General features: G+C 39.3%; 1 protein-coding gene across 34 annotated transcripts in view; it reads left to right on the top strand.

Moving 5' to 3' along the window:
* The first annotated feature begins 227 nt into the window (after positions 1–227).
* mapt (microtubule associated protein tau) overlaps positions 228–21,681 on the top strand; it is a 104,654-nt gene continuing 83,200 nt past the window's right edge. For 9 of the 34 annotated variants that reach the window (XM_062983918.1, XM_062983919.1, XM_062983916.1 and 6 more), the window contains exons 1-2: positions 231–638; positions 8,518–8,607. In XM_062983918.1, coding sequence (XP_062839988.1) covers positions 8,589–8,607 — 19 coding nt within the window. In that variant the 5' untranslated portion in view covers positions 231–638; positions 8,518–8,588. Of the gene's footprint in view, positions 639–8,517; positions 8,608–15,585; positions 15,765–21,681 lie in introns of those variants that run through there. The other 25 variants (XM_062983903.1, XM_062983898.1, XM_062983896.1 and 22 more) reach the window with 10 other exon arrangements.

Here is a 21,681-nt window from a genome sequence, read left to right as displayed (position 1 = left end):
AGATGCTTAATGGCAGAAAGAGTTGGAAAAAACCCTGGCATGGGTTACATTGTTTTGTAACTGCGTAGGCAAATTGGATGTGGGGTTTTGCAAACTCCTGTCACTTTTGATAATCTAAGCGATCCTGTCAGCAAGATATGTGTGCTCAAGTACCTCAATTGTGAGGTGAGTAGGCCAGCTGGTTGCTATGGCGACCAGGGCCTACTAATACCTCAGCCAGGCAGTTCTGTCACAGAATCATTGTGGAACCTTAGGGGAGTCACACTTAACCCTTTGTTTGTCCATCTATACAATGGGGAGAGTGTTTCTTTCTAGGCATCGAGTGGGGGCTGTGTATTGTATCCAGCAGGTGCTTCTGCTAAACTGAGGGCCACAGGGATGCCTGCGTCGTCCTACAAATAGTATCCGACCAAGCGCTGCCTATCTGTTGAGTGGGATCCATACTCCAACAGGCTAGAATCTGTCTCCGAAGAATACAAGACCAACTCCTCAGGCCTGAAAACTGTCTCTGAATAATACAAAATACGAAGGGGAGAAATACTCTACAGGCCCAGAATCTCTCTTTGAAGGATACAACATCTGGACAGAGGTTAAATGGTAAATCCTAGGAAGGAAATCATCAGGACAAGCTTTTACAAGTAAGTAATCGATGTGTGCATGTGTAGGTCATCCAGCCTTGCAGAGAATTACGGTGAAATGTTGAAATTTCAGACACAATTGAAGACAATTTTAGTTTGGTGAGGCTTCGGCACCCTCTGGCAGAGAAAAACTGCATCTCTCAGAATTCCATAGCATTGAGCCATAGCAGTTAACGTGGACTTAAACTGCATTAATTCGACAGTGTAGATGCATCATATGTGTCACAAAGCAGCTTCTACAGTAGATCTGACACAACTGGCTAGAGGGAGGAACCTTCCCTGTTTCTATTATTAAATGTAAGAGCAAAGCAATGTTGTCATACTACAATGTTGTCATTCTTCAGAAGTGACTGTCTTGCTAAGCACACATATTCAAAGGAACTTAGGCCCCATCTACAGTGCCTTGTAAAATCCAAATTACCTGTATCTGCTTAAAACTGGATTATGTGGCAATGTGGACTAATATAACAACAACAACAACAACAACACTTTGTTTATAACCCGCCCTCTCTCCCCACGAGTACTTAGGGTGGTTTCCAAAGAGTAACAAAAATGGCAAACATTCAGTGCCAGAAACAGACAAACATGAAATAAAATGATCCCAGTACAACTTATAAAACTAACCAAAAACCAACTGAGGATTAAACTAAATAAATACACTATAATACAAAGAGTCATAAAAATCAAACACAATGCATTAAAAGCATAAAAGAGTATAACACATCCAGTGGGCTGAGGTAGATATCCAATATCGAGGCAAGGATATATGTAAAGGTATACTAATCTTCCTCCTCTCCGTTAGCTAGGTTGCATAGGTAGGTCTTTAAAAGCTTTTTAAAGGAAAAGAGAAAGGGGATCATATTTAGTTCTTTAGGGATAGGACTGAGAGCAGGGCCTCCACAACCACAGTGCTCACACTGGCTTGTAAGAGATGTGGTTTTTCAAATAGTCTGGGCCCAAACCATTTAGTAAGTAAGTAAAACTTTATTTATATACCGCCCTCTCTCCCCGAAGGGACTCAAGGCAGTTTACAAGCATAAAAACAGCAACACAATACACACTTTATTAAACAAAATTAAAGACCTATACAACTCGTAAAACAGTGAAGACCATCAGAAACAATCACAACAACCAGAAGGAACAAGAATACATAATCAGATGGGTTGACATGGACCGTTATTAGGGATAGATGATCCTTGTACAGCATGTTTACGGGCCAGGGATCGGCGGTACACCAGAGAAAATTATTCAAAGACCTGTCAAAACCACCAGGTTTTCAACTCCTTGTGAAAGGAGGACAGGGTAGGGGCTTGCCTAATCTCCTTTGGCAGGAGATTCCAGAGCTGGGGGGCCACTACTGAGAAGGCCCGCTCCCTCGTCCCCACCAGTCACACTTGAGACGAAGGTGGGAGCGAGAGGAGGGCCTCCCTGGACAATCTCAGGGCCCGCGGCGGTTCATAGGGGGGAGATGCAATCACGGACATAGGCAGAGCTTTAAAGGTCAATACCTGCACCTTGAATTGGGCCCGGCAGTTTATTGGCAGCCAGTGAAGCTGCTTTAATAGGGCGACATAGGTAATAACCAGCACTTTGTATTTAGCTCGGAAGTAGACCAGCAGCCAGTGGAGCTGCTGCAACATGGGTGTAGTTCTCTCCCTGTATGGAAATCCAGTTAGTTACCTGGCTGCTGATCTCTGAACTAGTTGCAGCTTCTGAACTATCTTCAAAGGCAGCTCCATGTAGAGAGTGTTGCAGTAGTCCAGACAGGATGTGACTAAGGTATGCATTACCGTGGCCAGATCTCAATGTATGGACACAGCTGGCACACAAGATTTAGTTGTGCAAAGGTACTCCTGGCCACTGCCAACACTTGAGGTTCCAGCGTCAGCCATACATCAAAGATCATCCCCAGACTGTGAACCTGTGTCTTCAGGGGGAATGTAACCCCATCCAGCAAAAGGCTGTAATCCCACACCCTGATCCTCTGACTGACCAGGAGTGCCTCTGTTTTGTCTGGATGTACCTTCAACTTATTAGCCCTCATCCAGTCAATTACTGATGGCAGGCACTGGTTTAGATGCAGGACGGTATCCTTGTCTTTTGGTGGAAAGGAGTAATTGAGTTGGGTGTCATCAACATAAATTTGACACAGAATTCCAAATCTTCAGATGATCTTTCCCAGCATTTCATATAAATGTTAAAGACATGGGGGACAGAATTGAACCCTGAGGGACCCCACAGACCACCTTCCAGGGAGTCAAACAGGGGTCCCCCAGCACCACTATCTGGGGATGGCCCTCCAGGAAAGACCAGAGCCACTGCAAAACAGTTACTCCCAGTTCCATTCCAAAGAGATTATTCAGAAGGATACCATGATCGATGGTATCAAAATCCACTGAAAGATCCAGGAAAACCAGCAGGTATACACTCCTTCTGCCTAGCTCTCTTCGTAGATCATCCACCAAGGCGATCAATGTTGTCTCTGTTCCGTGGCCAGGCCTGAAACCAGATTGAAATGGATCCAGATAATTGGTTTCATCCAAGAAACTTTGGAGTTGTAATTCAGTTCAAAGAAGATAATCTGGATTATCTGATTTGATAATTTGGATCATGTGGCAATGTAGAATCAGCCTCCTATACCGCCATATAATCCAGATTATCAAAGAAGATAATCCACATCAACTGTTTTGAACTGGATTATATGAGTCTACACTACCATAAAATCCAGTTTAAAGAAGATAATCTGGACTTTATATGGCAGTATAGGAGGGGCCTGAGTCTACACTGCCTAATAATCCAGTTCAAAGCAGATAGCCTAGATTTTATGTGGCAGTGTAGAAGGGGTTTTAGTGCCCTTCCACACAGCTATATAACCCAGAATATCAAGCCAGATAATCCACAATATCTGCTTTGAACTGGATTATCTGAGTCCACACTGCCTTATCATACAATTCAATATGAATTTTATACAGCTGTGTGTAAGAGGCCCTAGATATCTGCAAAATGTCATTGCTTGTCTGAGAAGTGTATAGAAAGGAACCAATGCAGAAAGAACACGAGACAGTAAATTCTGCAATCTCAATATGTCTTTAAATATCTGACTGAAGGGAAAATTAAAAGGGAAATTGACACTGTAAATGAATATGCTGACATACTTTATGGAAATCCTATTAATTAGTTTGAAGTGACCTATGAAGTACTTGGATGGATTTTTTTTTTACTTTTGTAAAATAAATTTTTATCTGGACTTTGTTTTAGATTATTGTCAGTTGCTTTAGGTCCCATGCTGGGAGAGATATAAGGTATACATTTTAGCAGCAAGAACAAGAACAATGATAAATAAGATAATGTCTTACCCATTTTTCCCCAAGGCTCAAGGCAGGCTACAACATAATTAAAATACAATAGCTAAAAACCTAAACCATTAAAATACATAGAATAAAACACAAAGACATAAAATGAAAACACACATTAAAATCATTCAAACCAATAAAATGTTGATTTAAAATTTATAGTTTAAATTGACTGGGCAGGCCTACCACAAGAGAAAGGTAATTCTATTTCAAATAAATTGGTATCAATAAAAAGTATTCTCATTTTATATCTAAAAGTATATGACAAAAAACCTGAAATTGCATGCATTTGTGGTTTTTTCTAGTTCCTAATGCAAAGTTTTCATTGTGGTTATGTCTGAGTGGGAAATCATAATGATTTTGTGAAATTATAGTCTATCTTGCACTCTTTAATGTTAAAGAGGAATCCCTTGTTTTTAAAAAGGCTTATTAAGTAGTGATGGTAAGTTGCTTTATGAAATAGTATTCTACTGAGCAGTAGTGCCTTTGATGATATGTGCTTCTTTATTACAGTATATTTATCAATTAATGCTTGGAAACAAACTTATGGCTGTGAGCATTCATTCTACCAAAAGGCTGAAGCACTTAGAAAGTGCTTCTACTTCAGTTCCCAGAATATCAACATTTCTCCCTCCCCCCCCCCCCCCCGGTAATGCTTTACATAGGACCTCTAAGTGCTACTAATTAGGCAATTAAGCATTAGATGAAGGAAGAAGTACCTCTCTGATTCACTCTCAAGAGAACTGAATTTACAAGGAAGGTGGAGTATATTTTGGGGAAATGATATAGTATGGACTTGACCTGAACATTGAAACATCATGTATTTCACATCTGTTAATTTCAACGCAATCCTGATTTCTGCACCACTTTTGATTTTAATTTCATGATTAATCTCATCAAATCTGAGTTGGTAATTCAATTCAAATATTTAAAAAATAAGACACATGTTAAACCATGATACAATTCTCTCTTTCTCCTTTGTCCATTTGCACATAATCACTCCACATCCCATGCCTCTAGGGGCCCTTCCACACAGCCCTATATTCCAGAATATCAAGGCAGAAAATCCCACAATATCTGCTTTGAACTGGGTTATCTCAGTCTACACTCAGATAATGTAGGATTTTCTGCCTTGATATTCTGGGATATAGGGCTGTGTGGAAGGGCCCTCAGAATAAAAGCCTTTCCCCTGGACCCACTTATATTATATACTCCACACTAGGCAAGTTTAAAAGGTGCAATATAAAAGTTAAAAAGCGATTAAATAGTAGCAGTGTGGTAAAAAACAAAATTATAATACAGTAAATATACTAAAATGGCATTTAAAACTCATATTCCCCACATGGAAGAGCAAGTAACCTTGCCTCATCAGCTCCCCACCTGCATGTTGCTATGACCACCAAAATGATAATCAAAAAGAAAAATGGAGCTTGGCGAAAGAAAAGGTCTAGGTATGTTTTTGGAAAAGCATTCAAGTGGTTCTATTCCTATTCTTTCCATTTTATTTTTCTGTCTAGTATCATTTTAAAAAATGATCTGGAATGCATCTGCTTTACTAATTGAAATATATCTTCATAATGTTATAAACTTTTCATATGCTTTTTCCTTACCTACAAAGCCCCAACCTTTGTTACATTTCCTTAAAGGGGAGTTGTTTCAGCCACAGCTATTTTGGTTGCCATTTTTAACCCGCTCCATCATTGGGGGCTCCTCTTCCCCCTTTTTGTAATATCATTATTCAAATACCGCAACCAAACAAGACAGAGTTCTTCATCTACATGTCAAAATAAGGAAACCATGCAGAAATAGTCATGGTTTCTTTAACTGCTCTTGCTTGGTTGAAAAGCCAAGAGAGCGAGAAAACAGCACATCTGCTTGATCTGTAACTCTAGTTGATCCCTATAAGCCAGAAATCCCTGGAACCCTAGCTTACTGTGACATCTGAACTGGTCTATATTTGATGCCTTTCATAATGACATCTAATATGGAATTTGCCTTTTTTCACAGCTGACACACAACTGACTGGTTTTTTTTTTATTGAGCTGTACTTTGACTGAATTTTAGCATTAAAGAAACTCTCTAAGGAGCTAAACCTTGTTTCTAAATAAGTTTAGTACAGTACTTTCAACAGCTTTTTTTTAAGCCAGCCAAAAACCAGAGCAAATTTACTCTCCACAGCTGCCATTGTCACGAACTTTTTCCTGATGAGACACACTGTCTGGGACTCCATCTATGTAAATATGAAATGAGGATTTTTTAAAATAAAAAAATGTTTTTTCCAATGAACTTCACCTTACAGTACTTCCAGACAAGGCATTTATTATGTAATTGTCTTACCACAATTGGACAATGACTTCATTGTTTTTTTCTTCCAAGTTCTTTCTGTTCATTCTGTTTCTTTTTCTGGGATGCTATTTCTCAGCTTCCTAAATCCAAAATCATTATTCTAAACTATCACTCACCTCTGATTTCACCATTACACAGCACTTGCATTTTCAGTTGACAAATATTGCAGATGTCGATTTTCTCATTGTGCTGATTCTATCCATATTTTTGGTTTTTTTATTTTGGATTATCTTCATGTTGCACTCGTAGTTGGTGTTCTTCCATTTGAATCCTCTAATTTCTTCTCTGCAGCCATTTTAGTCTTTACTGTGTACCATATAGCAAAACTTTTTTGGTCTGTATAATTTTCTTACTATTTGTATTATGTCCCCTAACTCTGACATGCACTCAAACATAAAGGAAGTCATGTGAAAGTTTTTTTTTATCATGTCAAAACCTAATTGAGAACATACTGCAAGTTGCTTCTGGTGTGAGAGAATTGGCCATCTACAAAGACGTTGCCCAGGGGATGCCCAAATGCATTACTATCCTGTGAGAGGCTTTGCTCGTGTGTCCGCATGATGTGAAAGACGAGGATGCCCTATTAATGGTTTCTATTTCTTGCTTTGAGTATTCCCAGGCTACAGGATTCAGTTTACTGGCTTCTCAGATTTGGAGGACTCACCTTATGAGATGCAGAACAAGGCACAGCCATTTAGGTCAGGAATGTGGATTGTGTTGCCAGATGTTGTTGAGCTGCAGCTGCTTAATTTCTTTTAGCATTAATTATGATGGCTTGGATTTCTGGGAACTGGAGTCTAACATGTTTCCAGAAACCCAAGATGTTCTAGGGAGTTACATGATTTCTACATTTGGCTTATAAATGTAAGCACGAAGGGAATGGGTTTAATAAAGTAAGATCAACCTTAAAAGACCCCTCTGAGGTTCTTTATTTTCTGCTGAAGCATCAGCTCTTTTTCAGCCAATGTGTTCTCAGTGATCTGTCCATGGTTCTGACAACTTATGCTTTGTCTAGGCTAAACTCTGCTATGTATTTCTTGTTGCTGTTAAGTGCTGTCAAACCGACTTCGACAGATGCAAACCTGATGAATAAGAGACCTCCAAGTTCCTCATATTATCAGTTTAGATCTTGTAGACTCAGGGCCCTTCCAGACAGGCCCTATATCCCAGGATTTGATCTCAGGTTTTCTGCTTTAACCTGGATTATATGCGTCCCCGCTGCCAGATAATCTGGGATAAACAAGAAACATGGGACAAGATCCTAGGATGATATAGAGCCTGTCTGGAAAGGCTCTTATAAGCCTTCCTTGATTGAGGGCCCTTCCACACAGCTATATAACCCAGAATATCAAGGCAGAAAATCCCACAATATCTGCTTTGAACTGGGTTATCTGAGTCCACACTGCTGTATATTCCAGTTCAAAGCAGATAATGTGGGATTTTATTCAGCTGTGTGGAAGGGGCCTGAGTCCACAGTGCCTTACAATCTCATTCAATGTGGATTGTATACAGCCGTGTGGAAGGGGCCTGAATGCAGTCCTCCTCTTTTCTAGGGAGTCATTTCTTCTCATGATATGGCCAAGGTTCCACAGTTTAGTCACCTTGGCTTCTAGGAAGAGTTCAGATATGCTTTGCTTTAGTGCCCATTTATTTGTTTTGTAAGGTATCCATATAACTCTTCTTAAGCACCACATTTCAAATGAACCTTTTTCTTCAGTTTTCTTTCATACTCATGCATAGATATGGGAACTATGATGGCGTGGATGATCCTAACTTTAATATTCATTGATATATCCCTTCAGGATGTTGTCTCATTCCTGCTATGTATACTACACCTCTATTTTACAGAATGTGATTCTTCCCTTCCTTCTTCAACCTAACCTGTAGCCCAGGCATCCTCAAATTGTGGCCCTCCCAGAATCCCTACAAGGCTTGTTCAATGCTCAGGAATTCTGGGAGTTAGAGGCCCAAACAGCTGTAAGGCCACAGTTTGATGATGCCTGCTGTAGCCTTTCCTAGCCAAGATTCCTGTGTGCTATTAGACTACAACCACCATCATCCCACTCAGCATGTCTGCTGGAAAAGCACAACATAAATTATAATCGAAAACATTTGGGACACTAAATTGAGACAGTCTGCCTTGTTGATTGTGATTATATCTTTTTTTCCTACCCCGACAGCGTGTGCTATTGGTGCTGCCCACATTGTCCTGTGAGCTGAGAGTCTGGAGAGAAGAGTCCAGTTTAAAAGTATGTTACGTGCTTTCAGAGGTATGATTTCTCTAGCTCTGCCTTATCTTAAACTTTGATTCCTCTGTCATCATCTTCCTTTTGTATTTTTCTCATTCTCTTGTTAAACCCTACATCTTTCCCCTGTCTTTTTAACTTTATACTTTTTAAAATCCTTCTATTGCTGTATCTTATTTGTCAAACTCTTTACCAGTTCATACTTCCTTAATTTTCTTATTTTTTTTAAAAAAAGTACTGATTTTCTTGATTTTAATTATCTTGTGGGCCAAACTAATTTAAGAGATAAGCCCCAAATAAGACTGGCTCCTGTATCATACAACTCAGTGATCAACAGATTCTACCCTTGACAATTATTTATTTTCAGAAATATTTGGTTCAGTGTCATAACATATGGTGCATGGTTGCATTTCCAGGAAGAACTAGGGGTCTTTATAAAGTAGAGTAGGGGGCAAGCATGTTATATATTATCCTGAACTATGTACAATTTACTTCCGAGTAAATATGCTTAGAAATTAAAAAATCCAGGTATGCCGCAATTATTGAAGATCTGTTCCTAGACATTATTCCTTTAACATAGACCTTGGGAAGCATAGAGATAGGTTCCTCCAACACAAAACAGAAATGCAATGCAACATCTTTCAGAAAGATTTTTTTTATTCAAAACTAAAAATATGCACATGTGAAATGAAACAATCAAATGATTATATGGAACTTTCAAACCATGTGGCTCCTCTGGGTTAACTAACTACTGTGGGATTTAATTTATAAATTTATTTGCCAGTGTGCTTATTTTGTGAAAGCACTGAGCTATTGAAATTCTTGTCTTCTTTCAAAAATGCCTTTTAACAAATAATATGTAAAGACCTCAACATCACCCTCTGTGACTCATTCTTACATTAAGATACTTGCGAAAGCAAGCATTGGGAAACTTATGACCAAATCTATCATGTTTATTGATTTGTTAGCTTTGAGTTTCTCTCCCTGGGAGCTTCCTAGCCTCCTGGGAAGAACCATATCCATGGGAGAAATTTCCTTTTTCTTCACATAGATAGCAGGTAGCAAATAGGTGGTGCAGACCCCACATTTTGCAGGAAATTTCTTAACTTTTCAGAGCCCATCAATACACCCTAGCAAATCTACTCTCTTACCATCTGCTGTCCAAAAAATACTTCAAAGCTGGAAATGAGATTAGATTAAAAGAAATCAGTGATAGGGCAGATATTGTTTAACTGTAGCTATGGAAATAAAGTTGGTGTATATGTTCAGGTATGTTTGCATCTAAGACTAGTTTCTACTGCCATTTTCTAGAAGACCAGAGTGAGATCTCTGAAACGCTGTGCTTTATTAGTGCTTATTATGGTGAAAGTATCTAAAAATAGGCAACAAAGAAATTCCTCCTTAAGGTATTATAGCTAAATCACTCAGATGATGCTCCATAGGCTTAGCTACTTACTGGAGCTCTTGCAACAGAATTACTACTATTCTATCCTGTGGTTACTTATCTCCTATAATTGGATTTATGGATGGGGAAACTGTAGGTGGTTTCTCTAATGATAACCCAAAGTATTTAGTTGAGTGCCCCCTCCACACATTCCGGTTAATAAATGAAGTGCAAATTAAGAGTGACTTGGGGATGGAAGAAAATCACAAAGGAAAATGTAAATCAAGGAAAGATTAGAAGAATAACTCTCCAGAATGTTGTTTATGGCAACACTTCCTTTTGTGACATACCTAAAAAGCGCAACCTGACTTTAATTTTAGATCAGTACACATTGCATTAAATAACACTGATTAAGCATTTACTTTTTGTTGGTACTGCTGGCGGTAGATACATGTATCACTATTAGTTCCGCTCAAAAACAGAAGAGAAGCAGAATTAAGGGAGTTATCTTCTACCAGCTGTAGATTCTAGGGTTTCTCCCCTCTCTAAATTAGTTGGAAGAGGTTTCTGTTCAGATTTGTCTAACCTTTTACTGAAATGGTGAACCTTCCTGACACCTTAAGAGTAAAAAATATATGAGATTTTAATGTAAGATACTTAAAGCTTCCGCATTTGCCTGAACTTTGGCAGGAGATGTGGACTTACTGTCTATGTAAGAAAATTAGGTGAGCAAATGGAATATATGAAATAACGGGGGTGTTTACTGAAACAAAATCAAAGCCAAGTAGAAATACAAAAAATAACCTACTGAGACCTTGGTTTGTTTCCTATGTATCTTTAAATAACAGTGTAAGTACAGTCATGTAATAGCCTGTGGTAATATACTTATATACATCATAAGGCGCACCATGTTTTACAATCTGGATATTTGACAAAAGTGATGGCATCTCCAAACCTGCCAATATTTATTTAAAAACTGCTGGAACATTTTGAGAGTGACATCTTCAGACAAATTCCTTTATGGAATTACATTAATCCTTTAAAAGATAAAATATGCATGATCATATGGGAACAGTGTACTTAGTTCTAAATTTCTAAAATGAGTAAATAGGAACTGTTAATCACGCCATTAGATACATAGCCTAAACTGGGACTACCTGACAGAAATCACCTTCCTGTGTTTTACAGTATCTAATCTGACTGATAGGATGCTGCCTATCCTATATCAGATCATTTAATGTTTGGAATTGAAGCTGTAAAATGCATATGATATGACATAGAATATTAGAAGCATGAATCAGGAAAGATGGCAACAAGAAATTGAATGAACAAAATAACGTAGACCAGGACATTTTCAATCTATAGCCTCTTCCACACGTATAAAATCTACGTTGAACTGGATTATATGGCAGTGTGGACTCAGTTAACCCAGTTCAAAGCAAATATTGTGGATTATCTGCCTTGATATTCTAGGTTATGTGGCTGTGTGGAAGGGCCCTAAATGTACTTGAGAAAGACACTCTCCAAAGAAAAAGGATGAAATTAATAGGGAGCTGCGGTGTAGCAAAGGCAGTCAGGGGTGCAAAATCTGATTACACAATGTCAATAAAACTGCAAGAAAAACATATTGATATAAGCATTGTCCACGTTTATGCTCCAACTACAGGCATCTAGGAAGGAATTGGAAGCTCATTACATTTGCAGCTGAAATGCAGAAGTAGAAAACCAAGCAGAACAAAACAACATTTGACATAAGATCAAGAAATCAGCAAAGAGCAACTTTGTGAATGTGGGAAACCAAGTTTCTGCATTATAATTAACTATCTAGGGGCCCTTCCACACAGCCATATAACCCAGAATATCAAGGCAGAAAATCCCACAATATCTGCTTTGAACTGGGTTATCTGAGTCCACACTGCCATATATTCCAGTCCAAAGGAGATAATGTGGGATTTTATTCAGCTGTGTGGAAAGGGCCCAGGAGTAGCCATGTTTGCTATACAGCAAAATACAACAAATACAGAAAATGCATCATTCAAAATACACAAAACTGTTATTGGATCAGGTCCAGCAGATGCAGGCCTATGGCTTCATTGATTAAGTCTATAATTCTGGAATGCATCCTTCCTGGAAAGGGCAAGATTCTGCCCTTACCTTTCCCTCCTTCTTCCTGAGTACACTAAATGCAAACTACTTTTACACTTCAAACTTAGTTTTCACCAACTGCTTTATGATGAGGAAAAAGGGAGAAAGTGAGAGACAGAGAGAGAAATGGGGACATTTTAAAAGCAGTGGAAAAAGTGGGATGACAACAGAGCACTAATTGGACCAAAGCAGAACAGGCATAGGGTATGATATAAAAGAGACACAAAATTGTATTCTGGATCTTTTGAAATTGTCTGCCTCTAACATATGCTATGTCCCTATGTACTCTATTAATCCTGCTGTGCCAGTTCATTGCTGATTGGATAATGGCTGGATCTTTCCCTCTTTTGAGAGAGATTGCAATATGAATTTGTGCCTTGCACTTCTACATCTATCTCCTGCATTGCTAGAATTTCAGCTTTATTTTGTGAAAGCATAATCTCCTGTTCTATGACAACTGAGGATAACACTTCATGCATTGAAAATAAATGCGTATGAAAGTTTATACCGCAATATACCGTACATGAAATGAAACCAGACTCAAATATTTTTTATAATGTTGAAAATCCATACACTTCTGCATGGCAATAAATGTACAAAGCCTTAAAGCCGTAGAGCACTGATTTTGTCACAGTTGACTATCACAGCTCCTCTTTTGGAATGTATCAACTGGCTATGTTAATGAATGTGTTTAAGTAACAGTTTCTAATAAATTCAGCCAAATACGATTGTTGTGTGATTAAACATTCTTGTGGATAGATTAATCTTTTACATTAGCATAAATTGGTACAGTCAGCTTATTGTTACAGCGGTTAGCCCCATGGAATTATGGGGTTTACTATAGAAAAAATAAGTACGCACAGGGTTACATGGCCAGTCATCCGCTTCAGAAGCCAGTGCAAGACAGACCGCTTTGAATACATCAGAAGCAGCAAAGGAAAGCTTCTTACAAAACGTAATAGCATAATAGGAAAGCTGCGGGTGGGCTCACACAGAGAGTGAATGACAAGTTATTACTAGTACACCTCAATTTCTTTTTTCATTTGTGTAGCACCGTGGAAGATAGAGGGAGCAGGGACAATTTGTGGATAGAACAGGGGCATGCTTCCTCCCCAACTTGTGTGTGTGATATAGAAGTGAGCGCCTGCTGTTAGCTCCAGCTTCTGCCAACCTAGCAGTTCGAAAACATGCAAATGTGAGTAGATCAATAGGTACCTCTCCGGTGGGAAGGTAACAGCGTTCCATGCAGTCATGCTGGCCACATGATCTTGGAGGTGTCTATGGACAATGCCAGCTCTTCGGCTTAGAAATGGAGATGAGCATCAACCAGACTCGGTCACGACTGGACTTAACGTTAGGGGAAATCTTTACCTTTACCTATAATGTAGTGGCTTGAGTGTTGCACTATGACTCTGGAGAGCAAGGTTCAAATCCTTGTTCAGCTATTAAACAACCTTGGGCAAGTCACAGTTACTCTCAGGGAAGGGCAATGACACACATCCTTGGACCAAATCTTGCCAAGAAAAACCTGGAGTAGGTTAGAAATAACACAAAAGGCATGCAACAAGAGTGGGTGAAGTGGCTTGGACTCTGGAAGACCAGCATTCAAATCCCAAGTAGCCACGGAAAACCATTGGGAGAACCTGAGACAACTCTCAGTGCCGAGCCAAACCTTGTCTGATGAAACCTTGTGAAGAAAACCCTGTGATAGGGTCCCTACAGGTTGGAAACTATGCCCCCTTCTACATTGCCATATACATTTATTTATTTATTTATTTACATCACTTTTACCCCGCCTTTCTCTCCGAGGAGACTCAAAGCGGCTTACAGTAAACAGGCAAAAATTCAATGCCTAAAAACAACAATTCATATAAAACAATCTACAAAACAACAGTTCATATAAAACAAGTACCATTACAAAATAAAATCACATTATATAAAATTTTAAGAATGTCCAAGATTAAAATCCATTCATCCAGAATCCTCAAGTCTTCGTACAGGTCATGTAAAGTCCATGTTCTTATTCATTAAAAGCTTGTGTGCACAGCCATGTCTTTAAGGCTTTCCTGAAGCCTAGGAGAGTTGGTATCTTCTAGATTATCTGCTTTGAACTGGATTATATGGCAGCATAGACTCATAATCCAGTTCAAAGCAGATAATGTGGATGATCTGCTTTGGTAATCAGGATTACATGGCAGTGTAGAAGGGGCCTATGTGAAAGCACACCAAGTGTAGTGGTTTGGACTCTGCGGACTAGGGTTTGAATCGCACTCCACAATGGAAACCTGGAACAAGTCACACGCTCTCAGCCTCAAACAAAGGCAAGAGCAAAATCCCAGTCAACAAGTTGGAAAGGACCTGAAGGCACATAATAAGCAATAGCTCCAATTATGGGAGGAAAGGAGAGCAGGTGGAAGACTTGGGGGAGAATAAACCAGAAGGAGGGGTGTGCGGCAGCCCCAAGGGAGGCAAGAAGGTGAAAAGCCGAAAGGATGTAGCTGAGGAGAGGGAAGGGAAGCGGGGGGGGGGGGGGGGGGGGGAGAAGAGGGCTGTCATTGTGTGCCCGGCCACTTAAAAGATGGTGGCAGTGGTCTGATTCTGCTTAATGGACAGACCTAGGAGCTATTAAGATTGTATAAATGAGGTTTTGAGAGTGAGGCAACAGAAGGAGTGGATACTATTCCCATATTGGCTTGTTGTGAGTTTTTTGGGCTGTACGGCCATGTTCCAGTAGCAATCTTTCCTGATGTTTCCCCTGCATCTATGGCAGGCATCCTCAGAAGTTTGTTCAGAAGTCTGTAGGAATGAGGCAAGTGGGGTGTATATATATATATATGTGTGTGTGTGTGTGTGTGTAGAATGTCCAGTGTGGGAGAAAGAACTTTTGTCTTTTTGAGGCAAATGCGAATGTTGCAATGGATCACCTTGATTAGCATTGAATAGCCTTGCAGCTTCAAAGTCTGACTTCTTCCTGCCTGGGGGAATCCTTCATTGGGAGGTGTGAGCTGGCCCTGATTGTTTCTTGTCTGGAATTGCTCTGTTTTTAGAGTGTTGTTCTTTATTTGCTGTCCTGATTTTAGAGTTTTTTTTAATACTGGTCGCCAGATTTTGTTCCTGTTCATGGTTTCCTCCTTGCTGTTGAAACTGTCCACATGCTTGTGGATTTCAATGGCTTCCCTGTGTAGTCTGACAACGCTTGTCTGAGTGGTCCAGCATTCTGCCTTGTTTGGTTTATCAAGTGCTCTGCTATAGCTGACTTCTCTGGTAGAATTATCTCCATCTTGATCGATTTTGAACTTGCAAGAAGGGGCGCTTTTTTTTTTCCGAAGCCGGCTCCCTTTTTTTCCCAGAGACAAAGAACCAGGTTAGAAAAAGGAGCGCCAGCTTAGGGCGCTCGTGCGCAGGCGCGCGCAAGGGAGGTGTCGAGAGAGGACAAGCGCGGAGCGTGTAGTGCGCCTGCGCGGCAGAGCCCCATCTGGCTGGATAGGGAGGACTCTCCTAGGCGAAGGTTCGGGAGCTTGTGCGCGCGGCCGCGGCGGGTGAGGCGCGCGCTCGGTCTCCTCTGCTGTCACTCCCCCTCCTCCCGGCTTTTGGTGAGCGAGGCTTTTCCAGCGAGCTCTCCCTGCAGCAGCGGTCGCAGCCGCAGCGCCAGGTAGGGTTTCCTTGAAGGGAGGGAAGACATTGCTGGGAGGCCTCCATTCAGACTTGGCAAGGCTTGGGAAGCGGGCTGAGGTTGGGAAGGGTCTGGGCTTTGCCTTGAAGTGCATGAGGGAGCGCTCTAGCAATGGCACCATGATTTCAGCTCCATGCCAGACAGGAGAGGCTTGACTGCACGTTGCCTTTCCATTTGTTCAGTCTCTCTTATCATTTAAATAGACGTTATTCTTCTTTAACCACACCCCTCCCTCCCTCCAAAGGAGCCTTGTGGTGAATAAGCCACGCACTTGCCACCTGCCAAGGCTTATGTGGCAATAGGCGCAGATAGAGAAATTGCTCCTCTGGGGTTTATTGCAAAAAAAAAAAAAAATAGCCCATTTCCATCCACAGCCATTGATTCTTCTGAAGCAAAATGGAGCAGCAGGGGTGTGTCTCTCCAGAACCTCAATAGGCTTCCTTGCAGGAGAAAGGTTTGCCTTCCAGCTCTTTTCTACACACACACACACATGCTTTGTCATCTTGTTAAAACAATGCAGCCTTGCATGATAATAATTAGAAGGCATTTTTGGGTGGGGAGAGAAATCAAACCATCAAGAAATGTCACAAATGAATCCTCCATCTATGGATTCACAGGCGACTTTTCCCCCCATTTGAGACTTGAATTGAGAAAACAATGAAATGGAACAAATGGGTCTCTTGCGGAGGTGATGCTTCCAGTTAAAATTTAAGGATGTCATTTTGGACTCTCTATTCTTCTCGTTTTTTGACATGCCCCCCTCCTCGCTCTCCCTTTGCCAATCCCGCCCATAGGTCTGGGCTCCTCTTTGGAAGACTGGTTTTGATTGTGAGGGAGATGGCGAATGATAGGCTCTTGGTGCTGCAGTAGGTGTGGATCTTGGAGGGAGAAAAAGGATGGGCTCTTCCCCCTCCCTTTCACATCGGTGGTGCCATGTTTTGCAGTCCATGTCATATTTCCAGGATTGCTTAGAGCATTCGCATGATGGGGGAAAAAATAGACTGACAACCCACCAAAGGAAAAGGTGCTCTATGCCACTGTATTTTCACAGTGGAAAGGATGCTATCTAGGTCATCTACTTTAGAGGAGGGGTTGCTTTGTTCTATAAATGGGTCAAAATTATGGGATTTACCGTTGGGGTTTTAAAATCATGGGTGTGACAACAGAGCAATGCTAGGGTTCTGCTTGAGAATGAAAACAGTTAGCTCTCTTCCACCATCCCACCCCATAATTAAATTGCCGACTCACATTAATAGAAATTAATCTGAACAGAAATATAATTTACTAGCACATCGTTCCAGATGTAGATCTAGTGATGTAACAGCAGAGCGAGGTTAGTGTGTAGTGTGGTATGTGTGTGTGTGTGTGTGTGAAAATCAAGATATCTCTCTTCCACAATCTCACCCCACTCCATATTTAATTATCGACCTCACATTAATAGAACTATTCTGAACAGAAATAAAATACATCAACATGTATTTCTGGATGTAGACGTAGTGCCATCTTTTTGCTCTGCCTATGCAGAGATGTATAGCCTGATTGTTCGGTGTCTTCATGGTGATATTTGTCTCCCAGTTTCAAATGGTTTTCTCACAGGGGAAAAATGGATCAGAGTGTAATAGCAGTGGCTGGTCACGCCCAGTGCTAGGCTTGAATACATGGATGCAAAGTACAGTTCTCATTGGGTAAAGATTGTGGTATGCTCATGTAGTTTTGGGTGGGGATGAAGAGGAAAAAAATCCTTTGTCTACTTCCAGAATTAGCATTTTAAAAGCTCTTTTGCTACAAGTAATATTGTAACCCCTTCTATTAAATCTATTTGCTGGAATTGATAATGTCCACTTCTATATTTTTAATTCATTGGGTATAATATCTAATTGCAATGTGCAAATATAAACTCTTGTATTGGTAAGTAACATCAGTGATTTTGTTCAACAAGAGTGGCGTGATATGATAGGATGGATGAGATCATACAATTCAAGATAGAAACATTTCCCAGGATCACCATTCTCTTCTCTCGGTCCTTTAAATAGTTGATTTATAGCTTCACTACTCTATTCTTAACTTACTTCCAGAATGTGTGAACACAATACATTTTTGCTATAATGAAAGGTAGCAGTTATATAATACTTGAAATTCTGCAGATATTATGAGACATTATTAGAATAATTCTGTTAAGTTATTCAACATTGTTACCTCCATGTTGCAGTTGGCAGATAAGATTGGATTTCCTAAGCTGCCAAGTGGCTTCTTGGTTGAAGTGATATTGAATGAGGAACCTCCTACTACTACACCAGCTCTCTAATACTGCATCTTGTCCTACATAAGACATAAAAGGGAGTATATCATAGGAATATGTCCTTTATGACGATTTCATTGAAGTTACTGCAAAACATTCATTTTATTGAAATGACGCTAGAGCTCTGTTCTCAAGTGCTGAATCTAGTACTGAAACATTTTCCATTTCATTGAATGTTTTTGTTTAGATGAATGTTTAGATGTTAACAGAAGCATTTTTAGTTGGGAAAACTGTTTATTGTTTTGTGGTTCATACAGAACTAAATGAAAAGCCACTTCTAGCATTACAAGACACCCTATTATATATTTCACTAACTATAGAGGGGGTTGGTGGGTACTAAGGACAGGGCTTTCTCAGGAACATATTTATCTTGTGAAACTGCATAGAGCTTTCTCTTGTTACAGTGGGCTATTAGTATCCACTTGGACTTGATTTCAGGACACTCCATGGTTAAGAAAATCAGTGGATGCTTAAGTCCCATTATGTACAGTGGAGTCATCAAATTGTGTCTCTTATATAAAATGGCAAAATTAAGGATTTCTTATTGCATTTTTTTGGAAATAGAATATTTTTGAGCTGTAGGTTACCAATTGTACTTTTTCTTAGGTAGTCAAAATGTTTGCTGCTTGAGGTAATGTTTTTATTCTGTAATGTTAGTTGTTCTGGATTTTATTTTATTTGTATTTTATCTAATTGCATTCGTATGGAGTTCTGAAATAATTTTAACAGTATTTCTGTTGCATATCAACACATGTACCTCTTAGGCAGAGAGTGTGATTCATAATATGTTAAATAATAAATGATATTTTATTTCTTCCCCTGATTCCTCTAGACTGGTCTGTTGGATCATTCCAACAAATACATTTGTTAATTGCAGTGACAAGAGACAGATATATCCTTTTCAATGCACCACCAACAGATCAATTTTCTTATGTTTGTTTGAAAGTAAATCTCTCTGCATTACTTGAAATTATGTGGGTGGCAATTATACTCTGTCATCCTCCCTCCCTGCTGTAACAAATTGTGTTGACACTGAAAAATTCTTAGAGATACTGATAGTAAATTATTATATCAACAGAGTTTTTGGATAGCTTCTACTTTGAAAATCAAGGGGGCGTACCTCATCTTCTTTAATTGTTCTTATTTCTCTCTATAGTGTGCTGAATCATTTTTTAAAAATGCCTTTTATGTTAGTGATGAACATGCTTTGCAGATTATTCATTTTCATTCCCAATAATTCTCCAAGGAAAATATATCTTGGTCAATTTCCTGGGAAGACTTTAAACCATTTTTTAGGAATGGAACTTTATACTGAAACCTGATTGTAAATGTATACCTTCGGTTGTATTCATAATGACAACAAAAGAAACCTACAATTTTACTAAACATTCACAATTTTGTTAATTTTGTGAAAATAAATATTTAAACCCCATTTGTTTTATAATCTGTCATTTTTTGTAACAACGTATTAGTTTGTTTCTTTTAACAATATTTGATTATTTTGTTAAAAAGAGAATACCGTTGTTATTTACCTCTAAAGATTATTGGGTTTGAGGAAGGCTTAGAAATTATTGTAGTAGTTATAGTGAAATAAAATTGACTTCAGTTACACCTGATTAACTTCAGTCCCATTTATTTTGATTACGGTAATCTTTGCTAAGCATGACTTGATCCAACATTTGTTGCCAGGAGATATATCAGTGTTTAGTAGTAAGGCACTTCCTTTATGTGTAGAATATCTTTGGTTTGGTGCCTAGCATCTCCAGTTAAAGAAATTTCTTATTGTCTTTAAGATCAGAACAGTTGTTGGCTTTTTATCACTAAGGATTGTGTGAGCTGGGTTACCAGCAAAGAGAAGGCCCCTTCCCTAGTAGCTATCCATGGTACCTGGGAAGATGGAAAATGCTGAAGAACCCCTATGAGGGTCTAATATTTACACTAAATTAACTATAGAGAAAGGTGATTCTTCAGTTATCCTTCAGTTATCAACTAATACTCCAGAATGCACCTGGAAATGCATTGGAATACTATGCTGTTCTGAAACACTGAAATAACAGACTAATAATGGTTTGTCCAAGTTAACAGCCATATTGTGTACTAGGAACACTTTCTAGACTGTCTTCAGAGCAAAACAGCTGTATAACATGTCAGTTATCTATGCTCTGTACAGCATAGATAACTAACATGAGGCTCATTGTCCTTGCAGCCTGGCAACCCAACCAAAGATAATAGTTCATGCAACAGAGGAAACTTGCATCTTTAACGACAGAGATGGTTCAAAGAACAACATCAGTCAGTTTCTTCAGTGGGAGTACTTTGCCATATAAACCACACTGAGTTGAGTTCATGCAAGCTGATAAACCACCCACTGACATCTCCTCTATCTTCTTTGGACAAAGCCTCAATTTATCCTCATCCAGTGTTGCTTCAGTTTAATGAAATGCAAAAGAGAATGAGAACTTGGACTCTCAGAGTCACTTTTCTTATCACTTTTCACACTTCATCCCTGTGTAGATTTTCACTTCGCTCACAATGTATGAGGTCAATCTATCTCAGTGTTTGAAGACACATTTAATTGCTAGAAATACCTCTCCGAAAGATATGTAAACATAATTTTATTGGTGAAACTGACAATATGTCTTCAAGAGTGCAGATCTTCATTTTAGAGCAGATTCGAAGAGGTAACCAAAGGACAAAGAAACATGTGTGTTGGCTTAAAAATGGAGCACTTGGTAGGTTGCATAAGTGTGGCTCTTGTCCCAGAAATTACAATGTGGTACTAAGACGCAGGGTGATGCATGATTTCACAGCCGTAAAAGAGGGCAGTTTCTGTCTGTTTATGGAAAATTTATACTTAAATAAACAATAGTAGTACTACTTTTTATAATGAATTCAGTTTTAAAAGATTCCTGTCTGTTGTACTTATCATTTGCAACCAGATGTTGTTTCACCATACATTATTTATTACTGTATTCTGTTATTTTTTCCCCCTGATGATCTGCACCTTATCTACAGGCTCAAAATGATGCTGATCCATGGAACATTGCATGGAACCAGGATTGGTTTCATGTTTTGTGGGCCTTGGTCAAGAATTCTGCACTGCCCTCTTTACCTTGGCATTTCTGTTTCCTACAAGCATAATGTACAGCTGATCCCTGTAACCATGAGACTGGTAGCTACTATTTCACCTACCCCATGGGGTGGAATATGTGCTTTCTAGGACATTTCTAGATGTTCAAGATGCTTCTATTGTATGCTTCTGGAAGTTACCATAGAAATGCCCTGGGAGACCTTATAAATATCTCTCTGGCAATTTTCTAGGTCTTCCAGAGTGATTCTATGGTAACTATTGGGAGATATTGTTCATTTCACTTGGGTTCACCAACCCACTTTTTCAATGATAAATTCAGCAATTTATCCCCTACAGAGACTGAGCTCATAATATATGAGTAGTAACTCTGACCATAAAGAATCAGGATTTATCTTTTGAGTCATTTTTGAAGTACAAGGAGTAATATTTAGTTTAGGGTGCCCAAAACCTGTTAAGGTTATATAATAGTAATCACAAGATTATTGCTGAGATAGCTAAGTTCTTAC

The sequence above is a fragment of the Anolis carolinensis genome, chromosome 6, assembly GCF_035594765.1.
Source record: "Anolis carolinensis isolate JA03-04 chromosome 6, rAnoCar3.1.pri, whole genome shotgun sequence".
Classification (NCBI taxonomy): domain Eukaryota; kingdom Metazoa; phylum Chordata; class Lepidosauria; order Squamata; family Dactyloidae; genus Anolis; species Anolis carolinensis.
Note: the sequence above shows the minus strand (reverse complement) of the source record. Positions and strands in the feature narration are given on the sequence as shown.